Here is a 19672-nt window from a genome sequence, read left to right on the forward strand (position 1 = left end):
AAAAAAAAAAAAACCCTGTCTAAAAAAAAAAAAAAAAAAAAAAAAAAAAAAAGCAGAGCCTGGAGATGGGACTGAATTGCTGCCATCTCATGATAGCATTTGAACAGGTGAAGAGTTGCTTCTTACGGAGGAGCAAGGAAAGTGGTTTCCTGAGATGGAATCTACTCTTGGTGAAGATGCTGTGAACATTGCTGACATGGCAACAAAGATTTAGGATATTACATACACTTAGTTGATAAAGCAGCAGCAGTTTGAGAGGATTGACTCCATTTCTTTCTTTCTTTCTTTCTTTTTTTTTTTGAGACGGAGTCTCGCTCTGTCGCCCAGGCTGGAGTGCAGTGGCGTGATCTTGGCTCACTGCAACCTGTGCCTCCCGGGTTCAAGAGATTCTTCCACCTCAGCCTCCCCAGTAGCTGGGACTACAGGCACCCGCCACCACACCCGGCTAATTTTTTATTTTTGTAGAGATGGGGTTTCACCATGTTGACCAGGCTGGTCTCGAACTCCTGACCTCAGGCGATCCACTCACCTCAGCCTCCCAAAGTGCTGGGATTATAGGTGTGAGCCACCACGCCAGGCCAGGATTGACTCTAATTTGGAAGAAGTTCTACTGTGGGTAGAACGATGTCAAATAGCATTATTTGCTACAGAGAAACCTTTCTGGAAATGAAGAGTTGGTTGGGCGCAGTGGCTCACACCTGTAATCCCAGCACTTTGGGAGGCCGAGGTGGGCGGATCACCTGAGTTCGAGACCAGCCTGGCCAACATGGTGAAACCTCGTCCCTACTAAAATTACGAAAATGAGCCGGGCATGGTGGTGGAAGCCTGTAATCCCAGCTACTTGGGAAGTTGAGGCAGGAGAATTGCTTGAAACCAAAGGCAGAGGTTACAGTGAGCAGGGATCATGCCACTGCACTCCAGCTTGGACAACTGCAGAAAATTTCATTATTTTCTTATTTGAAGAAATTGTTCTTACCTGAAAGCACTAGGAAAACAAAACAAAAATAAGAAAAAAAAAAAAAAGAGAAATTACTACAGTCACCCCAACCTTCAGCAGCCACCACCCTGCTCAGTCAGTGGTCATCAACACCAGGCAAAATCCTTCACTAGCAAAAAGGTTAGGACTTGCTGAAGGCACAGATGATTGTTAGCATTTTTAGCAATAAAGTTTTTTGTTTGTTTGTTTTTTGGTTTTTTGGTTTTTTTTGAGCCAGAGTCTTGCTCTGTCACCAAGGCTGGAGTGCTGTGGTGCAGTCTCGGCTCACTGCAACCTCCGCCTCCAGGTTCAAGCAATTCTCCTGCCTCAGCCTCCTGAGTAGCTGGGACTACAGGCGCCCGCCACCACACTCGGCTACTTTTTGTATTTTTAGTAGAAACGGGGTTTCCCTACGTTGTCCAGGCTGGTCTCGAACTCCTGATCTCAGGTGATCCGCCCATCTCGGCCTCCCAAAGTGCTGGGATTACAGGCATGAGCCACCGCACCAGGCCAAGTATTTTTAAATTAAAGTATGTACATATATAAGATACGTTTTTAAACATAATGTTATTGTACACTTAATAGACTACGGTATAGTGTAAACCTAACTTTTTTTTTTTTTTTTTGGAGACAGGGTCTCACTCTGGTCGTCCAGGCTGGAATGCAGTGGCACTACCACAGCTCACTGTAGCCTTAACCTCTTTGGGCTCAGGTAGATGATCCTCTCACCTCAACCTCCCAAGTAGCTGGGACTATAGGTGAGTGCCGCCACACCCAGCTAATTTTTTATTTTTTTGTAGAGATGGGGTCTTGCAATGTTGCCCAGGCGGGACTTGAACTTCTGGGCTCAAGTGATTTGTCTGCCTCGGCCTACCAAAGTGCTGGGATTATAGGTGTGAGCCACCATGCCCGGCCTGTATTGTGTAAACATAACTTTTTTTTTTTTTTTTTTTTTTTTTTTTTTTTTTTTGAGACGGAGTCTCACTGTGTCGCCGGGGCTGGAGTGCAGTGGCCGGATCTCAGCTCACTGCAAGCTCCGCCTCCCGGGTTCACGCCATTCTCCTGCCTCAGCCTCCCAAGTAGCTGGGACTACAGGCGCCCCGCCACCTCGCCTGGCTAGTTTTTTGTATTTTTTTGTAGAGACAGGGTTTCACAGTGTTAGCCAGGATGGTCTCGATCTCCTGACCTCGTGATCCGCCCGTCTCGGCCTCCCAAAGTGCTGGGATTACAGGCTTGAGCCACCGCGCCCGGCCAACATAACTTTTATATGCAGTGGGAAACCAGCACCTCTGTGACACCCTTTATCGTGGTGGTCTGGAACTGAACTTGCAATATCTCTGAGGTCTACCTGTATTCATAATTTCCATTAAACATGGGTTTTGGCCTGGCCTTGCTCTGGCTCCTGATCATACTCCACCCCTGGTCACAATATTTGGCATCACCCCCTTCCTTTAATCTTCTGCCGCCTCTCATTTTAATGAAACTCCTAAAGTTGACTTTGCAAAACAACACTTCTCCTGTGTTTCCCAAACCCGCCCCTCAATCTCTGTGGCGGATGTTTTGATCCTAGCATCCAGATTCTTCATCTATTTTTAGGGCTCCAATCCTTTCCCCATTTTATCCTTTGATTTTGCAAACCAATCCCAAAACCTTCTCATAGATCTTTGATTCCCTTCCAGGAAGGGTGAGGTGGGAGGACTATGGTTAAGCACCTCCTCTGTGTCGTTTTAGGATATGAGGACAGGCTCAGGTGGGTTAAATGAGTCCTGTAGTTGAATGCAGGCTGACCTGATACCAAGTTCAATGCGCCTTCTCTCAGCCTGTGCTGCCTTCTTTCCGCCTCAGCCTGGGTGTATTAGTCAGGGTTCTCTAGAGGGACAGAACTAATACAATAGTTGTATATATAAAGGGAAGTTTAAGGAGTATTGCCTCACGCAATAGGCCGTCTGCAAGCTGAGGAGCAAGGAAGCCAGTCCGCATCCCCAAACCTCAAAAGTAGGGAAGGTGACAGTGCAGCCTTCAGTCTGTGGTCGAAGGTCCAAGCGTCCCAAAGCTGAAGAACTTAGGGTCCAGCATTCAAGAGCAGGAAGCATCCTGCACGGGAGAAAGATGGAGGCCAGAAGACTTAGCCAGTCTGGTCTTTCCATGCTCTTCTGCCTGCTTTTTATTCTGCCTGTGCTGGCAGCTGATTAGATTGTGCTCACCCCAGTTGAGGTCTACCTTTCCCAGTCCTCTGACTCAAATGTTAATCTCCTTTGGCAACACCCTCACAGACACACCCAGGATCAATACTTTGTGTCCTTCAATCCAATCAAGTTGACACTCAATATGAACCATCACTCTGGGGTTCTGTTATCCAGTCCATCTTCATTTGTCTTTGGGTCTCCATGTAGCAGTCCTGACTTCAAAAGCCAACTTTTCTTGAGTGTGTGATCAGGAGACATACATATGGCAAGCACCGCTGCCCGAGGCCCTTTCCAGCCCGTTCAACATTTGTAGCTGTGATGAGCGTTCTTCATGAGGAGCCCAGCCTCACAAGAGGTTATCAATCTTCATTCAGCCTTGGTTGTAAATGACCGGAGAGAGTTTCTCACCCTCTTCCAGAGAGCTGGGGTCATTCGCCATGATTCTCTGGTTCTTGCCCACATAAGGTCTATGGGCCATTTTTCTACTCACTGTCTGGAGGCTTCTTCATTCACTGTCTGGATGAACCTTGTTGGCGTGGCTTCTAATTTCCTGAAGAAACTCAGTGTCACTTTTTTTTTTTTTTTTTAAGGCAGTCTCACTCTGTCGCTCAGGCTGGAGTGCAGTGGCACAATCTTGGCTCACTACAACCTCCACCTCCCAGGTTCAAGCAATTATCCTGCCTCAGCTTCCCGAGTAGCTGGGACTACAGGCACACGCCACCACACACAGCTAATTTTTGTATTTTTAGTAGAGACGGGGTTTCTATCTCCTGACCATGTGATCTGCTTGACCATGTGATCTGCCCGCCTCAGCCTCCCAAAGTGCTGGGATTACAGGCGTGAGCCACTGCACCCAGCCAAGAGTCACTTTCATGCTTAGAGAGCTCACTGTATTCTTTTACCTTCCAGTTTTATTTGTTTGTTTATTTGTTTTGAGACGGAATCTCACTCTGTCACCCAGGCTGGAGGGCAGTGTTGAGATCTTGGCTCACCGCAACCTCTGCTGCAAGGGTTCAAGCGATTCTCCTGCCTCAGCCTCTTCAGTAGCTGAGATTACAGGCATGCACCACCACACTTGGCTGATTTTTGTATTTTAGTATAAATGGGGTTTCACCATGTGGGCCAGGTTGGTCTCGAACTCCTGACCTCAAGTGATCCACCCGCCTTGGCCTCCCAAAGTGCTGGGATTGCAGACATGAGCCACCATGCCCGGCTACCCTCTAGTTTTGTTTTGTTTTTTAATTTAAAAACTACATAGAAGTACAAAGAATAACATAACAAATATGTACCCATATATTCTCCACCCAAGTTTAATCATGTTAACATTTCATTAGTCTGTGAAGTTTTTTAATCAAAAAAGAAAATTGGACACCATGGCTCATGCCTATAATCTCAGCCCTTTGAGAGGCCAATGTGGGAGGATCGCTTGAGCCCAGAAGTTTGAGACCAGCCTGGGCAACATAGTGAGACCCCATATTCACAAAATAAAGACATAAATAAAACATTATGGCTAAAGTGGAAGTCCATCTTGTTCCCTTGACAAAGGCAGCCACTTTGATGAATGCAGCTGAGAAGCTTCTAGTTTATATTTTTATACTTTTACTACAAAATAGTATTCAGCTGCCAGGTGCGATGGCTCATGCCTGTAATCCCAGCACTTTGGAAGGCTGAGGCAGGAAGATTGCTTGAGCCCAGGAGTTTGAGACCAGCCTGGGCAACATGGCAAACCCCATCTCTATGAAAAACACAAAAAAATGGGCCAGGTGCGGTGGCTCACACCTGTAATCCCAGCACTTTGGGAGGCCAAGGCGGGCAGATCACATAGTCAGGAGATTGAGACCATCCTTGACCAACATGATGAAACCCCGTCTCTACTAAAAATACAAAAATTAGCTGTGTGTGGTGGTGGTGCCTGTACAGGGTCTCACTCTGTCATCCAAGCTGGACTGCAGTGGGGTTATCACAGCTGACTACAGCCTCCACCTCCCTGGCCCAAGTGATCCTCCCAACTTAGCCTCCCAAGTAGCTAGAACCACAGGCTTGCACCACCATGCCTGGCTCATTTTTTTATTTTTTTGTAGAGACGGGGTCTCCTTATGTTGCCCAGGCTGATCATAAACTCCTGGGCTCACAAGCAATCCTCCCATCTCAGGCTCCCTACATGCTGGGATTACAGGCATGAATCACCATGCCCGGCCAGTATTGAGTTTTAAAATTCTTGTACCTAGTATATTGCAGAAATGTAATTTGCTCTGTTTTCACTCAGTATCGTTTTTGAGACCTAATCATGTTGATGCCCGTGCTGAGCACTGTTCTGGGCACTGAGAATACAACTGAATAAAACAAAGTCCCTTTCCTCACAGAGTCTTCACTCTGGACAGCTTGGGAGGCATATATAGCATGAAGGGACCAGTATCTATCTAGCTATTCCCATGCTGATGGGCATTGCAAATGCATTTCCATTGGTTTACTATAACAACGTTCCAAAGAACATCTCTGGCCAGGTGCAGTGGCTCATATCTGTAATCCTAACACTTTTCAGGAGGCCAAGGCAGGAGGATCACTTGAGGCCAGTAGTTCAAGACCAGTCTGGGCAACATAGGGAGACCCTGTCTCTATGAAAAACCAAAAAATTATAGCCAGGCATGGTGACTCATGCCTGTAATCTCTGCACTTTGGGACGTCAAGGCAGGTGGATCACTTGAGATCAGGAGTTCGAGACCAGCCTGGCCAACATGGTGAAACCCTATCTCTACTAAAAATACAAAAATTAGCCGGGCATGGTGGCAGGCGCCTGTAATCCCATTTACTCAGGAGGCTGAGGCAGGAGAATCGCTTGAACCCAGGAGGCAGAGGTTGTAGTGAGCTGAGATCACACCACTGCACTCCAGCCTGGGTGACAGAGCGAGACTCCGTCTCAAAAAAAAAAAAAAAAAAAAAAAAAAAAATTAGCCAGGCATGGAGGTGCACACCTGTAGTCTCAGCTACTCAGGAAGCTGAGATGGGAGGATCGCTTGAGCCTGGGCAGTCAAGGCTGCAGTGAGCCAAGATCATGCCACTGCACTTCAGCCTAGGCAACAGAGAGAGACCCTGTCTTTAAAAAAATAATAATAATACAGAAAAAAACAGCTCTGTATATGTCTCCTGGTACATATATACTATGTATATAGTTTGCAAACTCAGAGGTCCAGATAGTCAATTTTTTAGGCTTGTGGGCCATACGGTCTCTGTCACAACTACTCTGCCTTGTCTTTCTAGCACAAAAGCAGCTATAAACAATACATATGTGAATTTTTTATAGACATGGAGATTTGAATTTCATATGATTTTTACTTTTTTTTTTTTTTTGTGATGGAGTCTTGTTCCTCTCCCAGGCTGGAGTGCAATAGTATAATCTCAGCTCACTGCAAGCTCTGCCTCCCGAGTTCACGCCATTCTCCTGCCTCAGCCTCCCAAGTAGCTGGGACTACAGGCACCCGCCACCACGCCCGGCTAATTTTCTGTATTTTTAGTAGAGACTGGGTTTTACCATGTTAGCCAGGATGGTCTCGATCTCCTGACTTCGTGATCCGCCGCCCGCCCTGCCTCCCAAAGTGCTGGGATACAGGCGTGACCCACCGCACCCGGCGATTTTTACATTTATAAATCATCTTTTTATAAATTTTCCCCTAACCATTTAAAAGTGTAAAAGCCAGCCAGGTGCCATGACTCATACCTGTAATCCCAGCACTTTGGGAGGCTGAGGCGGGCAGACCACTTGAGATCAACAGTTCGAGACCAGCCTGGCCAACGTGGCAAAACCCCATCTCTACTAAAAATAAAAAAATTAGCCGGGTATGGGGTGCACACCTGTAATCCCAGCTACTTGGGAGGGAGGCTGAGGCAGGAGAATTGCTTGAACCCAGGAGGCGGAGGTTGCAGTGAGCCAAGATCATGTCACTGCACTCCAGCCTGGACGACAGAGCAAGACTCGGTCTCAAAAAAACACAACAACAAAAAAATTGTAAAAGCCATTTCTAACTCAGTGTACATACTCAGGTCTGTGTACTCCTGCTCTGAGGCGTACCTGAGAAGTAGAGTTGCTTGGTCACGGGGCATATACATTTCTACCTTAACTAGACACTACCAAGTTGCCATCCAAGAAGGTTTTTTTTACAATCTACACTCCCCCCAGCAACAAATGAGAGTTGCTCCAGATCCTTTCCAAAGATGCTCTAAGCCCAGTACCAGATGAAAACAGGAAGTGGGAGGGGAAGCTGCCAGCCACTTCTAACCATGAAGAAATACCTGGGAGAGCCTTCTGGATGCTGGAAGGATGACTAACGGGGGTCTCTGGAGCCTGCCCCCTGTCAGATCACTGTGGCTTCTGAGCCTCTGGTCCAGCTCAGCCCCATGTATCATGGCTGGTGGTAATGAGTCCTTGCTCTGTTTGGTCTTTATTCTCCCCCATGTGGGGCTGAAGTCTGGATTGAGCCGTTATTCAAGATGTACAGCTTTCTTGACAGGAAAGTAGTATCACAGAAACAGCAGGGGCTTGAGAAGATGAGCTAACTGCAAATCCTACCTGGCTCAGCCACCAGCTAGTTCTGTGATCTTGAACAAGTTTTTTCACTTCTCTGAGGCCCTCCCTTGGCTACAATCCACCAGTTGGTTGTACACCTGTAATCCTAGCACTTTGGGAAGTCAAGGCGGGTGGATGGCTTGAGCCCAGTTCGAGACCAGCCTGGGCAACCTGGTGAAACCCCCTCTCTGCAAAAAAAAAAAATACAAAAATTAACCAAGCGTGGTGGTCTGTGCCTGTGGTCCCAGCTACTCAGGAGGCTAAAGTGGGAGGATCACTGGAGCCCAGGAGGTGGAGACTGCGGTGAGCTGTGATTGCACCACGGCACTCTAGGCTGGGGGACAGAGTGAGACCCTGTTTCCCCCCACAAATAAAATGGACAAAAGTGTAATAAAATGTGCCGACACAGTGGCTCATGACTGTAATCCCAGCACTTTGGGAGGCCGAAGCGGGCGGATCACTTAAGGTCAGGAGTTCGAGACCAGCCTGACCAACATGGAGAAATCCCATCTTTACTAAAAATGCAAAGGTAGCTGGCTGTGGTGGCAGTGGTGGCACATGCCTATAATCCAAGCTACTCAGGAGGCTGAGGCAGGAGAATCGCTTGAACCCAGAGGCGGAGGTTGCAGTGAGCCGAGATGGCGCCATTGCACTCCAGCCACTCCAGCCACTCCAGCCTGGGCAACAAGAGCCAAACTCTGTCTTTAAAAAAAAAAAAAAAAAAAAAAAAAAAAAAGTGCCTGACGTATAAGAGGTATGCGATGCAATGGTTGCCAGGCAACATGTTTAAGAATGTGGAGCTCCTGCCTTCCATGGTCCTATTAAAAACCCACCCTCAAGGCCAGGGGCAGTGGCTCATGCCTGTAATCCCAGCACTTTGGGAGGTTGAGGTGGGTGGATCACCTGAGGTCAGGAGTTTGAGACCAGCCTGACCAACATGGTGAAATCCCACCTCTACTGAAAATACAAAATTAGATGAGCATGGTGGTGCATGCCTGTAATCCCAGCTACTTAGGAGGCTGAGGCAGGAAAATCACTTGAACCAGGGAGGCAGAGGTTGTAGTGAGCCGAGATTGTGCCATTGCACTCCAGCCTGGGCAACGAGCAAAACTGTCTCAAAAAAACAAACAACAAAAACAACAACAAAAACCCACCCTCTACTCCCAGGGAGCTGGGCACTGAACTGGGCCCCATCACTGCAAGGTGCTGAGCCATGGAACTGAGGCGGAGCTGCAGGACAGGGGACCAGATGACAGCGTGTAAGCGGATCAGCAGGTGATGTCCCTGCCAGTGGTGACCACCAGGGGGCCCCCAAGCACCAGAGATGGCCCCACCTAGTCACCACGTCCACCATCCAGAGATGTCTGTTTCTTGGCAGGCTGAGGTAAATTAGGACAGAAAGTGACAGTCTTGGGTGTGGTCAGTTAGATTGTCCCAGGCAGGCCCCGTGGCCTGTAGAAAATGTTCAGGCCTAGGCTGGGCACAGTGACTCACGCCTGTAATCTCAGCACTTTGGGAGGCCGAGATGGGCGGATCATGAGGTCAGCAGATCGAGACCATCCTGGCTAACATGGTGAAACCCCGTCTCTACTAAAAATACAAAAAATTAGCCTGGTGTGGTGGCGGGCGCCTGTAGTCCCAGCCTCTCGGGAGGTTGAGGCAGGAGAATGGCGTGAACCCAGGAGGTGGAGCTTGCAGTGAGCCGAGATTGCACCACTGCACTCCAGCCTGGGCGACAGAGCGAGACTCCATCTGAAAAAAAAAAAGAAAAAGAAAATGTTCAGGCCTGAGCCAGGGGCCCAGGCTGTAATTCTGTCGCTTACCATGACCTTGGGCAAAGCCACTTCCTTCCCTGGCACAGTTCACAGGGCTGGAATCAACTCCAAGGTCCCTTCCAGCGTGAATGTTGCATGGTTCTAGGATGAGAAGATGGGGACAGTTTCCCCCTCTCAGCCCAGCCCGTGTCCACTTCAAGGTGAATGGCCAGGGAAGTCACGTGTCCCAATCCCTCAGTTCCAAAGCCCTTGGGGACCCTGCTGTCAGGGTCGTGCACGAGGAGGTGAAGGTCAGGTGAAAAAATCTCCTCGAAGGGTCTTGCCTCATTTGGGACAGACATCCGGTTTCCTCTGGGCTCTACTGGGATTCCAGGGGCTTAACTGAATGAGTCATGGGGTCAGGAGGGTTTCTGGGGGAGTTCCCAGCTAATCAGCTTGGGTCAGGACAGCCTGGAACTTTCGATGGTGCCTATCCAAGTGTGGGGTGGGCACTGCAGCCAAGACCCAATATCCTTATCTCAGGTAGGGACCCTCAGGAGGTCACCCAGACAGGCAGCCTCTGGAGAGTTTGGGGGTAGGAATGGGGGCAACCAGTTTCTTTCTCTCTTAGAATGTGGGGCTTCGGGGCAGGCTTGAGAATCCCAAAGGAGAGGGGCAAAGGACACTGCCCCCCCAAGTCTGCCAGAGCAGAGGGAGACCCCACTCAGCTGCCACTTCCCTACAGGCTGCTGCCGCCTCCAGGCGTCTACCAGCGGCTCAGCCTTTGTTCAGCTGTTCTGTTCAAACACCCTGGGGCCATTCAGGCCTGGGCGGGGCAGCGGGAGGAAGGGAGTTTGAGGGGGGCAAGGCGACGTCAACGAAGTATCAGAGATTCCACAATTTCACAAAACTTTCGCAAACAGCTTTTTGTTCCAACCCCCCTGCATTGTCTTGGACACCAAATTTGCATAAATCCTGGGAAGTTATTACTAAGTCTTAGTCGTGGCCCCAGGTAATTTCCTCCCAGGCCTCCGTGGGGTTATGTATAAAGGCCCCCCTGGAGCTGGGCCCCAAAACAGCCCGGAGCCTGCAGCCCAGCCCCACCCAGACCCATGGCTGTACCTGCCGCCCAGAGCCCCGTGAAGCTGATGGGTGAGTGTCTTGGCCCAGGATGGGAGAGCTGCCTGCCCTGGCATGGGAGGGAGGCTGGTGTGACAGAGGGGCTGGGGATCCCCGTTCTGGGAACGGCGATTAAAGGCACCCAGTGTCCCCGAGAGGGCCTCAGGTGGTAGGGAACAGCATGTCTCCTGAGCCCGCTCTGTCCCCAGCCCTGCAGCTGCTGCTGTGGCACAGCGCACTCTGGACAGTACAGGAAGCCACCCCCCTAGACCCTGCCAGCTCCCTGCCCCAGAGCTTCCTGCTCAAGTGCTTAGAGCAAGTAAGGAAGATCCAGGGCGATGGTGCCGCGCTGCAGGAGAAGCTGGTGAGTGAGGCAGGCGAGAGGGCTGTAGCGGGAAGCCCAGTGGGGAGAGCTAAGGGGGATGGAACTGTGGGCCGACATCCTCAGGAAGGGACGTGGGAGCATATTAGGAGCGGTGGAGCTGGGGAAGGCTGGGAAGCGACTTAGGGAGGAGGACCCTGGTGGGGACAGTGCTCGGGAGGGCTGGCTGGGATGGGAGTGGAGGCATCACATTCAGGAGAAGGGGCAAGAGCCGCTGTGAGATCAGAGGGTGGGGGTGCAGGGCAGAGAGGAACTGAACAGCCTGGCAAGACATGGAGGGAGGGGAAAGACCAGAGAATCGGGGAGGACCAGGGAAGGAGGAGCGGCAACCTGGCCACGGCGAGTCTCACTCTGCATCCTTCCATCCCCAGTGTGCCACCTACAAGCTGTGCCACCCCGAGGAGCTGGTGCTGCTTAGACACTCTCTGGGCATCCCCTGGGCTCCCCTAAGCAGCTGCCCCAGCCAGGCCCTGCAGCTGGTGAGTGTCAGGAGAGGATAAGGCTGATGAGGAGGGGAAAGGAGAGGAGGGACACCCATGGGCTCCCCCAGGTCTCCAGGCTCCAAGCCGGGGGCCTGATGGGAGGGTCTCAGGCAGCACCCCCTAACTCTTCCGCTCTGTCTCCCAGACAGGCTGCTTGAGCCAACTCCATAGTGGCCTATTCCTCTACCAGGGGCTCCTGCAGGCCCTGGAAGGGATCTCCCCTGAGTTGGGCCCCACCTTGGATACACTGCAGCTGGACATTGCCGACTTTGCCACCACCATCTGGCAGCAGGTGAGCCTTGTTGGGCAGGGTGGCCAAGGTCATGCTGGCATTCCGGGCACCGCAGTCGGGCCTGTGTATGGGCCCTGTCCATGCTGTCAGCCCCCAGCATTTCCTCATTTGTAATGACGCCCACTCAGCAGGGCCCAGCCACTGATCGCAGCTTTCCTCTACAGATGGAAGACCTGGGAATGGCCCCTGCCCTGCAGCCCACCCAGGGTGCCATGCCAGCCTTCACCTCTGCCTTCCAGCGCCGGGCGGGAGGCGTCCTGGTTGCCTCCCATCTGCAGCGCTTCCTGGAGCTAGCGTACCGCGTTCTACGCCACCTTGCCCAGTCCTGAGCCAAGCCCTCCCCATCCCATGTATTTATCTTTATTTAATATTTATGCCTATTTAAGCCTCATATTTAAAGACAGGGAAGAGCAGAACGAAGCCCAGGCCTCTGTGTCCTTCCCTGCATTTCTGAGTTTCATTCTCCTGCCTGTAGCAGTGAGAAAAAGCTCCTGTCCTCCCATCCCCTGGACTGGGAGGTAGATAGGTAAATACCAAGTATTTATTACTGTGACTGCTCCCCAGCCCTGGCTCTGCAGTGGGCACTGGGATGAGCCACAGTAAGCCCCTGGTCCCGAGGGTCCCCACCTGGGGCCCTTGAGAGTATCAGGTCTCCCACGTGGGAGACAAGAAATCCCTGTTTAATATTTAAACAGCAGTGTTCCCCATCTGGGTCCTTGCACCCCTCACTCTGGCCTCAGCCGACTGCACAGCGACCCCTCGATCCCTTTGGGTGTGAGGTCCCTGGACAAGCAGAGGCAGCCAGAGCTGGCACGCATGACCCTGGGGTCCCACGAACTTGCTGGGGAATCTCGTTTTTCTTCTTAAGACTTCTGGGACATGGTTTGACTCCCCGCATGAGGAACTCAGGCATCACCGACGTGTCTCCTGTTTTTCTGGGTGCCCTCGGGACACCTGCCCTGCCCCCATGAGGGTCAAGACTATGACTCTTTTTAGGGCTGGGCAGGTGCCTGGACATTTGCCTTGCTGGACGGGGACTGGGGATGTGGGAGGGAGCAGACAGGAGGAATGATGTCAGGCGTGTGTGTGAAAGGAAGCTCGACTGTCACCCTCCACCTCTTCACCCCCAACTCACCAGTGTCCCCTCCACTGTCGCATTGTAACCAAACTTCAGGATAATAAAGTGTTTGCCTCCAGTCATGTCCTTCCTCCTTCTTGAGTCCAGCTGGTGCCTGGTCAGGGGCTGGGGAGGTGGCTGAAGGGTGGGAGAGGCCTGAGGGAGGTCGGGGAGGAGGTCCAGGGAGAAGGGGGAAGGCTCTCAAGTTCGTCTGACATTCATTCCATTAGCACATATTTATCTGAGCACCCACTCTGTACAGACGCTGGGCTAAGTGCTGGGGACACAGCAGGGAACAAGGCAGATGTGGAATGAGCAGCCACAGCCGCGCAAGGAAGACAGAGGCACTGGGACCGTGGGAACCCGGAAAGGAGAGGGCATGGGGTCCAGGTGGGCTTAACAGGCCAGACACAGCCAGACAAGATGAAGCCAGGGAGTGCTGAGCATCTGTACCAGGCTTGTCATTTACCATCTTCCATAAACTTGAGCCCATCCATCAAGTTGGAGTTTCTCTCCTCCTCAGGCTTGGTCTCTGCCCTTGCCCCAGCTCGTCACTTCCTGCTTACAGCAGCCCCGTAAGCTGAAGAGCGCTAAGCTCACAGCACAGAAGGGTGCGGAGCTGTGGCAAGTAGGGGGGCCAGCGACCACACCGCAGGTGTGAGGCCTGCCTGCAGCCAAAGACTCCTGTGTGGCTTTGGGGTACCCCCACCAGCCCCCAGTCCACTATCTGCCCAAGCCTTGTCCTCCTCAGCTCCTCGGTCCCTCCCACCTCCCCAGCCTGTGGCTCCTCGGAAAGCAGGGTCAGAAGTGTCCACTGCCAGCTCGGAGTCATCCATCTAGGGGCTCGGAGATGTGTGAGGCAGGCAAGGAAGGGTTAAAGGAAGGTCCGGCCCTCATCCCCCCGCTTCCCATCCCCCAGGCTAGTCAAATCCCAGGCTAGTCAGAGTGTGGGTAGGGTTGGGCCAGGTTCGGGAGACAGCAGAGCAGGCCACCCTGCCCCAGCACTGTGGGGCCCTGAGCCAAAGCCTCTCCCCTTTCAGGGTACAGCTGGCTTTGCGGGAGGGGGCAGCAGGCCGGCCAACTTGGCTCCAAGGAAGGGAAGCTGCTTTCCCCTGGCCCTTCCTTAGCTGAGCAAGTCCACATAGGACCCTGAGCCCTGCCACCTCTGCACCTCTTCCTCTTCCTCCTCACCACAGGAGTGAGCTTTCCCCGGCCACAGCACAGACAGTCCAGGGAGAGAGCACTGTGCCCTGCCCCGGGTGACACTGACACCAACAGCACCCACAGTCGCAAAGGGATCCACGAGGAGCTTTATTTACACATGAACAAAGATAGATTTCCCTCACATATTACAAAACATACACACACACACACGCACACACTCACTCTGCGTCTAGAAAGTTCCTCAGAGGTAAGACTACTCCTGGGCTGGGGTGGGCGCACACCGGGGTGACCACTGGGCTTGTGGTCCAGACTGCTCACACTCCTCAGGTGCTGGCAGACGGAGAGGAAATTTCGAAAGAGGAAACCAGGAGACATCCTGGAGGTCAGGAGTCAGGAGCGGGGAACTGGAAGCTGCCAGAGGCTCTTGCACCATGTGGAGCGGATGTGAGCCACGATGCCTCATCTTTCCTCACTGTTCCCCTTGGAGGCGCCTGGGGCTGCGCCAGTCCCCAGCCCCTAGCCCCCACTGCGGCCATGTCAAGCCCCTCAGAGTGCAGCAATGGCTTTAGCAGCCACCTGGCGGCCCAGGGGCAGGCTGAGGTCCGTGATGGCCAGAACCACCTTGGGGCTGGACATGGCTGACACCTTCACCAGTTCCGACACCTGCCACAGACAGAGATGCTGCTTGCTGGATGGCTGGTGGTAGGCGTGCTGTCCCAGGGGGAAGGAGGCCCCTCCCTGCTCCAAGGGCTGCGCCGAGGCCCCAGCACCAGCAGGAGAGCCAGGAAGGTGGTACTCACGGTGGTGAAGGGCATGAACTGCAGGACACTGCCACGGCCACCCTGCTCCAGGCAGTCCACACACTCCTCCATGAACCACTGCACGAACTGGGTGTGGGGGCCAGCGGTGCGTGACCCCAGGATGGAGGAGATAAGCAGGAAGAGGTTGGCTGTGGAGAGTGACAGGAGGGAGTTCCATGAGACGGGGTGAGGTCACACTCTGGGAGAAGGTGGGACTGAAAAGGGAAAAGAAATACATGCTGAGCATGTCCCCAAAACGGGGTGTCAGAGAGAGAAAATAGGAAAGGCAACCGGGGAGGGGAGGAGAGGAACTAGACAGGAGCCTGGGAGCCAGGACAGCCAGCAATGAGGGGCATGGAGGGAGAAGGGAGGGGCACCATGAGGCCCTTTCCAGCTGACAAGGTCGCCCAGCCTCCATGAGGAGAGGGACTCATCCAGCTTAGCCCCAGGTTCAGCAGCAGGGGTAGGGAACTTACCCAGGACTCGGTTCAGAGGGTCCCGCATGTTGACCGTGTGGAGCTGAGAGGCTGAGAGGGAGCTGCTCATGGACCGGTCTGCTGTGGGACGGAGCAGATGGAGCGCTGGGAAACAGCCTGCTGAGTGCAAAAGCGGCGCTCCCTGGGGATGCCCCCACCCGACCTTCACCCATCGGAGGTAACTGGTACATGGAAAGCCCAGAGAAAACCGTGAGATCAAGAGCACAGAGGGAGGCTGGGTGCAGTGGCTCACACCTGTAATCCCAGCATTTTGGGAGGCCAAGGCAGGAGGATTGCTTGAGCCCAGGAGTTCGAGACCAACCTTGGCAACTAGCGAGACCCCATCTCTACAAAAAATACAAAAATTAGCTGGGCATGGTGCTAAAGCCTGTAGTGCCAGCTCCTTGGGAGGCTGAGGCAGACTGCTTGAGCCTAGGAGAACAAGGCTGCAGTGAGCCAAGATGGTGTCACTGCACTCCAGCATGAGCAACAGAGCAAAACCCTGTCTCAAAAAAACAGGCTGAGCGCGGTGGTTCATGCCTGTAATCCTAGCACTTTGGGAGGCCAAGGCGGGTAGATCACCTGAGTTCAGGAGTTCGAGACCAGCCTGACTAATATGGTGAAACCCCGTCTCTACTAAAAACACAAAAATTAGCTGGGCGTTGTGGCAGGCGCCTGCAGTCCCAGCGATTCAGGAGGCTCAGACAGAAAAACTGCTCAACCCAGGAGGCGGAGGTTGCAGTGAGCTGAGATCACATCACTGCACTCCCTCTGGACAAGAGAGGGAGACTCCAACTCAAAAACAAAACAAAACAAAAAAAAGGCACAGAGGGGCCTCGGATACAGAGAGATCCCAATAGAGATGAGAGAGAAAAACTAACGTGTGGCGAGCACACAGCGCCAGGGGCCGGTCTTGGTACTTCCTAAGCCACTTACTCCTCACAACCCCCATTTACAGATGAGGAGACCCAGATGGGGGCTGGCTCAGTCACTAAAGGTCACAGCACTTGCAGCTGGAGCATTTTTCTTCTGATCAAGTGTATTATTTGTCCCCTAGTCCCTAAAAGCCTTCAGAGAAAAGTTCAGGCTCAGGAGAAATCTCTGGAAACAGGAAAAATGCCACAGAAGGAGCCCTTTGCAGTAAGTTTGGCAGAGAGGAGAGGACAGTGAGAAGGATGCCCTCCAGGGAAGAGAGGGGTGGGGGGCTGTGCTCTTTAGGCAGGAAGGTGGGGAGTAGTCCCAAGTCCCAGCCCGGGCCTCTCCGGGCATGTTCGGGGGAAGGAAGGAAGGTCAGAGCTGGTGAGTCAATGGCACAGGCTGTGCCTGAGGCGATGAACTCACTTGGGTAGCTTGTCATCCCCTCAACCCTGGGGTAAGGGAGGGGGCAGGAGGGTTGCGGGGTGCGGGGGGAGAGGGGCATGGGGGAACAGCTGTGGGCTGGGCTGGACCTGGGCAGAGGAGCTTCAACCCTCAGGGAGTGAGAACAGCAACCTCTTCCCTAGGGGCAAGACACAGAGCACCCGCCTGGGGGCTAAAACAGCAGGTCCCTGCCACACCCTCTCTGACCAGCTGCAAAGATGCCCGCAGCTGGGGCAGCGGCAGAGTGGCAGCATCGGGGAGTGAATTCCCAGGAACGGGAGCGGCGTGCCGCCAGCCCACACACTCACTGGGGCTTGAAAGGATGTTGGCATCATCCTCATTGGAGCTCAGCAGTCGCATCAACTTCGAAGGCTGCACATCGTCCAGGGGAAAGAGGCTGATATAGTCCTAGAGGGTGTGAGAGTCACTGTTACACACTCCTAAACCCCCCAGCTTCCAGCTGTCAGGGAAAAGAGCTGGAGCTCCGATTTGAGTGAGGTCAGCATGGCCAGCAGGGCCTCAGTCCCTCTCTGCTCAACCCCTCCCACAATCCTACAGACCCTTTGTGCCCATGGGCAGGCACACAGATCACCCATGCAGATTCCTGACCAATCATGCCCGGGCACAGCTGCCCCAAGGGCAGGGGGTACATCTGCTTCCCTTTGCCTGGGGAATCCTCAGGAAATGCTGAACAAACCAGTGAACAAGTGAAGCCGGCGGGGGCAGTGGGAGGTGGGGGCCTACCTCGATGTCTTCACGGTGTCTCTTCTTTTGGCGGGTGGATGCCTGTCCCTTGTGGGAGGAGTAGGAACTGAGGGCACACCATACGGCCAGCCTGGCAAAGGGTTCCAGAAAAGGGGACAGTGAGAGGCGACCCCGGAGCTTTCTGTGTCACCCCAGGGTGGCACTAGGTGAGGAGTGCCTGACCCTGGGTGGCAGGAGCAGGGCAAGCTCTGAAGAGAATCTTACTTGGCAAGAGCAGTGCCTGGGGGGTCCATAAGGCTGTGCCACTTGGAGGAGTCAGTGAGCAGGCCAGGCAGGATGTGGCCCAGCAGGACCAGGGTCACTTGCTGCATGTCCAGGCAGAAGATGGAGTAGAGCAGTTCCACTGCCCGCAGCGCGTGCTCCTTCCGCGTCTCCTTCAGCAGCTCCTAGTGCACAGGAAGCGGGGCAGTTCAGGAGCTGGGGGCCCAGGATCTGGGGCTCTGACACCCTACCACTCCAGCACTGGTGTGCAGGAAGCGGGGCAGTTCAGGAGCCGGGGGCCTGGGATCTGGGGCTCTGACACCCTGCCACCCCAGCATGGCTGTACAGGAAGGCCCGCAGAAGGGTTCCAGATGTTGTTCCGCCCCTCAGGCTGAATCCCAGTCTCTGGCCAGAGCTCCCCAAGGAGGCAACTCTGAGGCGAGGCATCCTGGGGAGGCCACCTGGTTCACAGCAGCCTCTTAGGGAAGCCTGGCAGACCAGGCCAGGTGTGGGGAGCCAGGGGACAGGACCATGTCAGCCCACAGCCACTCCAGCCCAAGTACCTTAATCAGGTTGTTGCAGAACCAGTAGACGCCGCCCATGTGCAGCAGAGTGTCGAAGATGTGGATGGAGCGGCTGTCCACCCAGCCCTTCTCCAGCACTTTGGCAAAGATGTCCGTCAGCACCTCCTTGATGGGCCGCTTGGGGGGCAGCAGGTTCCAGTAGGGCATTGTGTCCACCCCGGTGGAGGGAAACTTGATCTGCGTGGCTGTCTGCTGCAGCACGTCAGCACACATGCGCTCCAGGATCGAGTTCATGATCACCACCCTAGGAGAGGGCCGAGAGGACCTGAGGCTCAGGTGCCACTGTGGGGTGGGGAGGCAGAGGAGGGAACAGCCATGCCAGACTTTCCCCTGGATTTGGGTTACAGAAATCTCCCTGGAGCATTAACTCAGTTCTGTGCTGGGGGAGGGTACACCCCGGGGTGACCTAGCTTTGTCTCTGCTCCTGGCAGGTCTCTCACCTGGAGGACACAAAGCCTATAAACAGGGACTGGGCAGGGACTTTCCTCCCCCTGGCCATTCCAGCCAGATATTCACATTTTTTTTTATTCTCCAACTTCCCCCATCCCCCAGGCCTGGGCCCTGCCAACCTGCCACATAATAAACACAATCACTTCCTCCTGGGGTGAGTGCTTGGGGGTCCCCGCCCAGCCCTGGCCTCCTCCCAAAATAAACTGTTCCTTCCAGGAGAGGCCCAAGGGCTGCCCCACAGGACTCTTCCCGGCCCCTGGTAGCTGGGCAGATAGAAGTGTATATCCAGGAATTTTCTCGTGGAAAGAGGCTTCGGAAGTGAATACCGACCCAGGCTGAGTGCTGACCGTTCCTGGAATGCAGGGTGGCTCTCGGAAAGTTGCTATGACTTTTAGAGCCACTTTTCCCACCTGCACAATGGAGTCACAGACTTCCCACTACCCCTTACCCAGATAGGACTCAGGGTGCTTAGAATGGGTTACACCAGAACGAGTTCCCTATTTGGTAGGGCGGGGGGGAGGTAGCAGGGAAATGTGGGAAGAAAGGAAAAAAGAAGGAAGCAAGGAGAAAACGAGATGTGCTTTTCCAGACCCTCCAAACCTCATTCAGCTCAATGCTTCCCCTTCTCCCTATTAAGACATCCTCAGGCCCGGTGCAGTGGCTCACACCTATAATCCCAGCACTTTGGGAGGCTGAGGCTGGCAGATCACCTGAGGTCGGGAGTTCGAGACCAGCCTGGCCAAGATAGTGAAACCCCATCTCTACTAAAAATACAAAAATTAGCCAGGTGTGGTGGCACATGCCTGTAATCCTGGCTACTCAGGAGGCTGAGGCAGGAGAATCTCTTGAATCCAGGAGGCAGAGATTGCAGTGAGCCGAGATCAGGCCACAACATTCCAGCCTGGGCAACAGAGCGAAATGCTGTCTCAAAAATAAATAAATAAATAAATAAACAAGCAAACAAATAAATAAATAAATAAAATAAAGACATCCTCAACGTTGCC

General features: G+C 53.3%; 2 protein-coding genes across 13 annotated transcripts in view; one reads left to right on the forward strand and one right to left on the reverse strand.

Moving 5' to 3' along the window:
- The first annotated feature begins 10475 nt into the window (after positions 1-10475).
- Positions 10476-12948, forward strand: CSF3 (colony stimulating factor 3). Its single transcript, XM_017869269.1, has 5 exons — positions 10476-10629; positions 10806-10960; positions 11350-11457; positions 11606-11752; positions 11917-12948. Exons 1-5 carry the CDS (start codon positions 10590-10592, stop codon positions 12079-12081), a joined length of 615 nt encoding a protein of 204 aa, XP_017724758.1. The 5' UTR covers positions 10476-10589; the 3' UTR covers positions 12082-12948.
- Positions 12949-14159: 1211 nt separating this feature from the next.
- Positions 14160-19672, reverse strand: part of MED24 (mediator complex subunit 24) — a 57171-nt gene continuing 51658 nt past the window's right edge. For 9 of the 12 annotated variants that reach the window (XM_017869270.1, XM_017869273.1, XM_017869272.1 and 6 more), the window contains 7 exons: positions 18198-18462; positions 17638-17819; positions 17413-17503; positions 16977-17076; positions 15310-15390; positions 14834-14982; positions 14160-14696 (listed from right to left, as the gene is read on the reverse strand). In XM_017869270.1, coding sequence (XP_017724759.1) covers positions 14580-14696; positions 14834-14982; positions 15310-15390; positions 16977-17076; positions 17413-17503; positions 17638-17819; positions 18198-18462 — 985 coding nt within the window. In that variant the 3' untranslated portion in view covers positions 14160-14579. Of the gene's footprint in view, positions 14697-14833; positions 15049-15309; positions 15391-16976; positions 17077-17412; positions 17504-17637; positions 17820-18197; positions 18463-19672 lie in introns of those variants that run through there. The other 3 variants (XR_001884926.1, XM_017869271.1, XM_017869277.1) reach the window with 3 other exon arrangements.

Source organism: Rhinopithecus bieti, unplaced genomic scaffold (genome assembly GCF_001698545.2).
Source record: "Rhinopithecus bieti isolate Rb0 unplaced genomic scaffold, ASM169854v2 scaffold_5019, whole genome shotgun sequence".
Taxonomy (NCBI): Eukaryota; Metazoa; Chordata; class Mammalia; order Primates; family Cercopithecidae; genus Rhinopithecus; species Rhinopithecus bieti.

Coding starts and splice junctions, on each gene's coding strand:
- CSF3 (XM_017869269.1), top strand. CDS start 10,590: ATGGCTGTACCTGCCGCCCAGAGCCCCGTGAAGCTGATGG. Junction 10,961..11,349: donor CCGCGCTGCAGGAGAAGCTG/GTGAGTGAGGCA, acceptor TTCCATCCCCAG/TGTGCCACCTACAAGCTGTG. Junction 11,458..11,605: donor CCAGCCAGGCCCTGCAGCTG/GTGAGTGTCAGG, acceptor TCTGTCTCCCAG/ACAGGCTGCTTGAGCCAACT.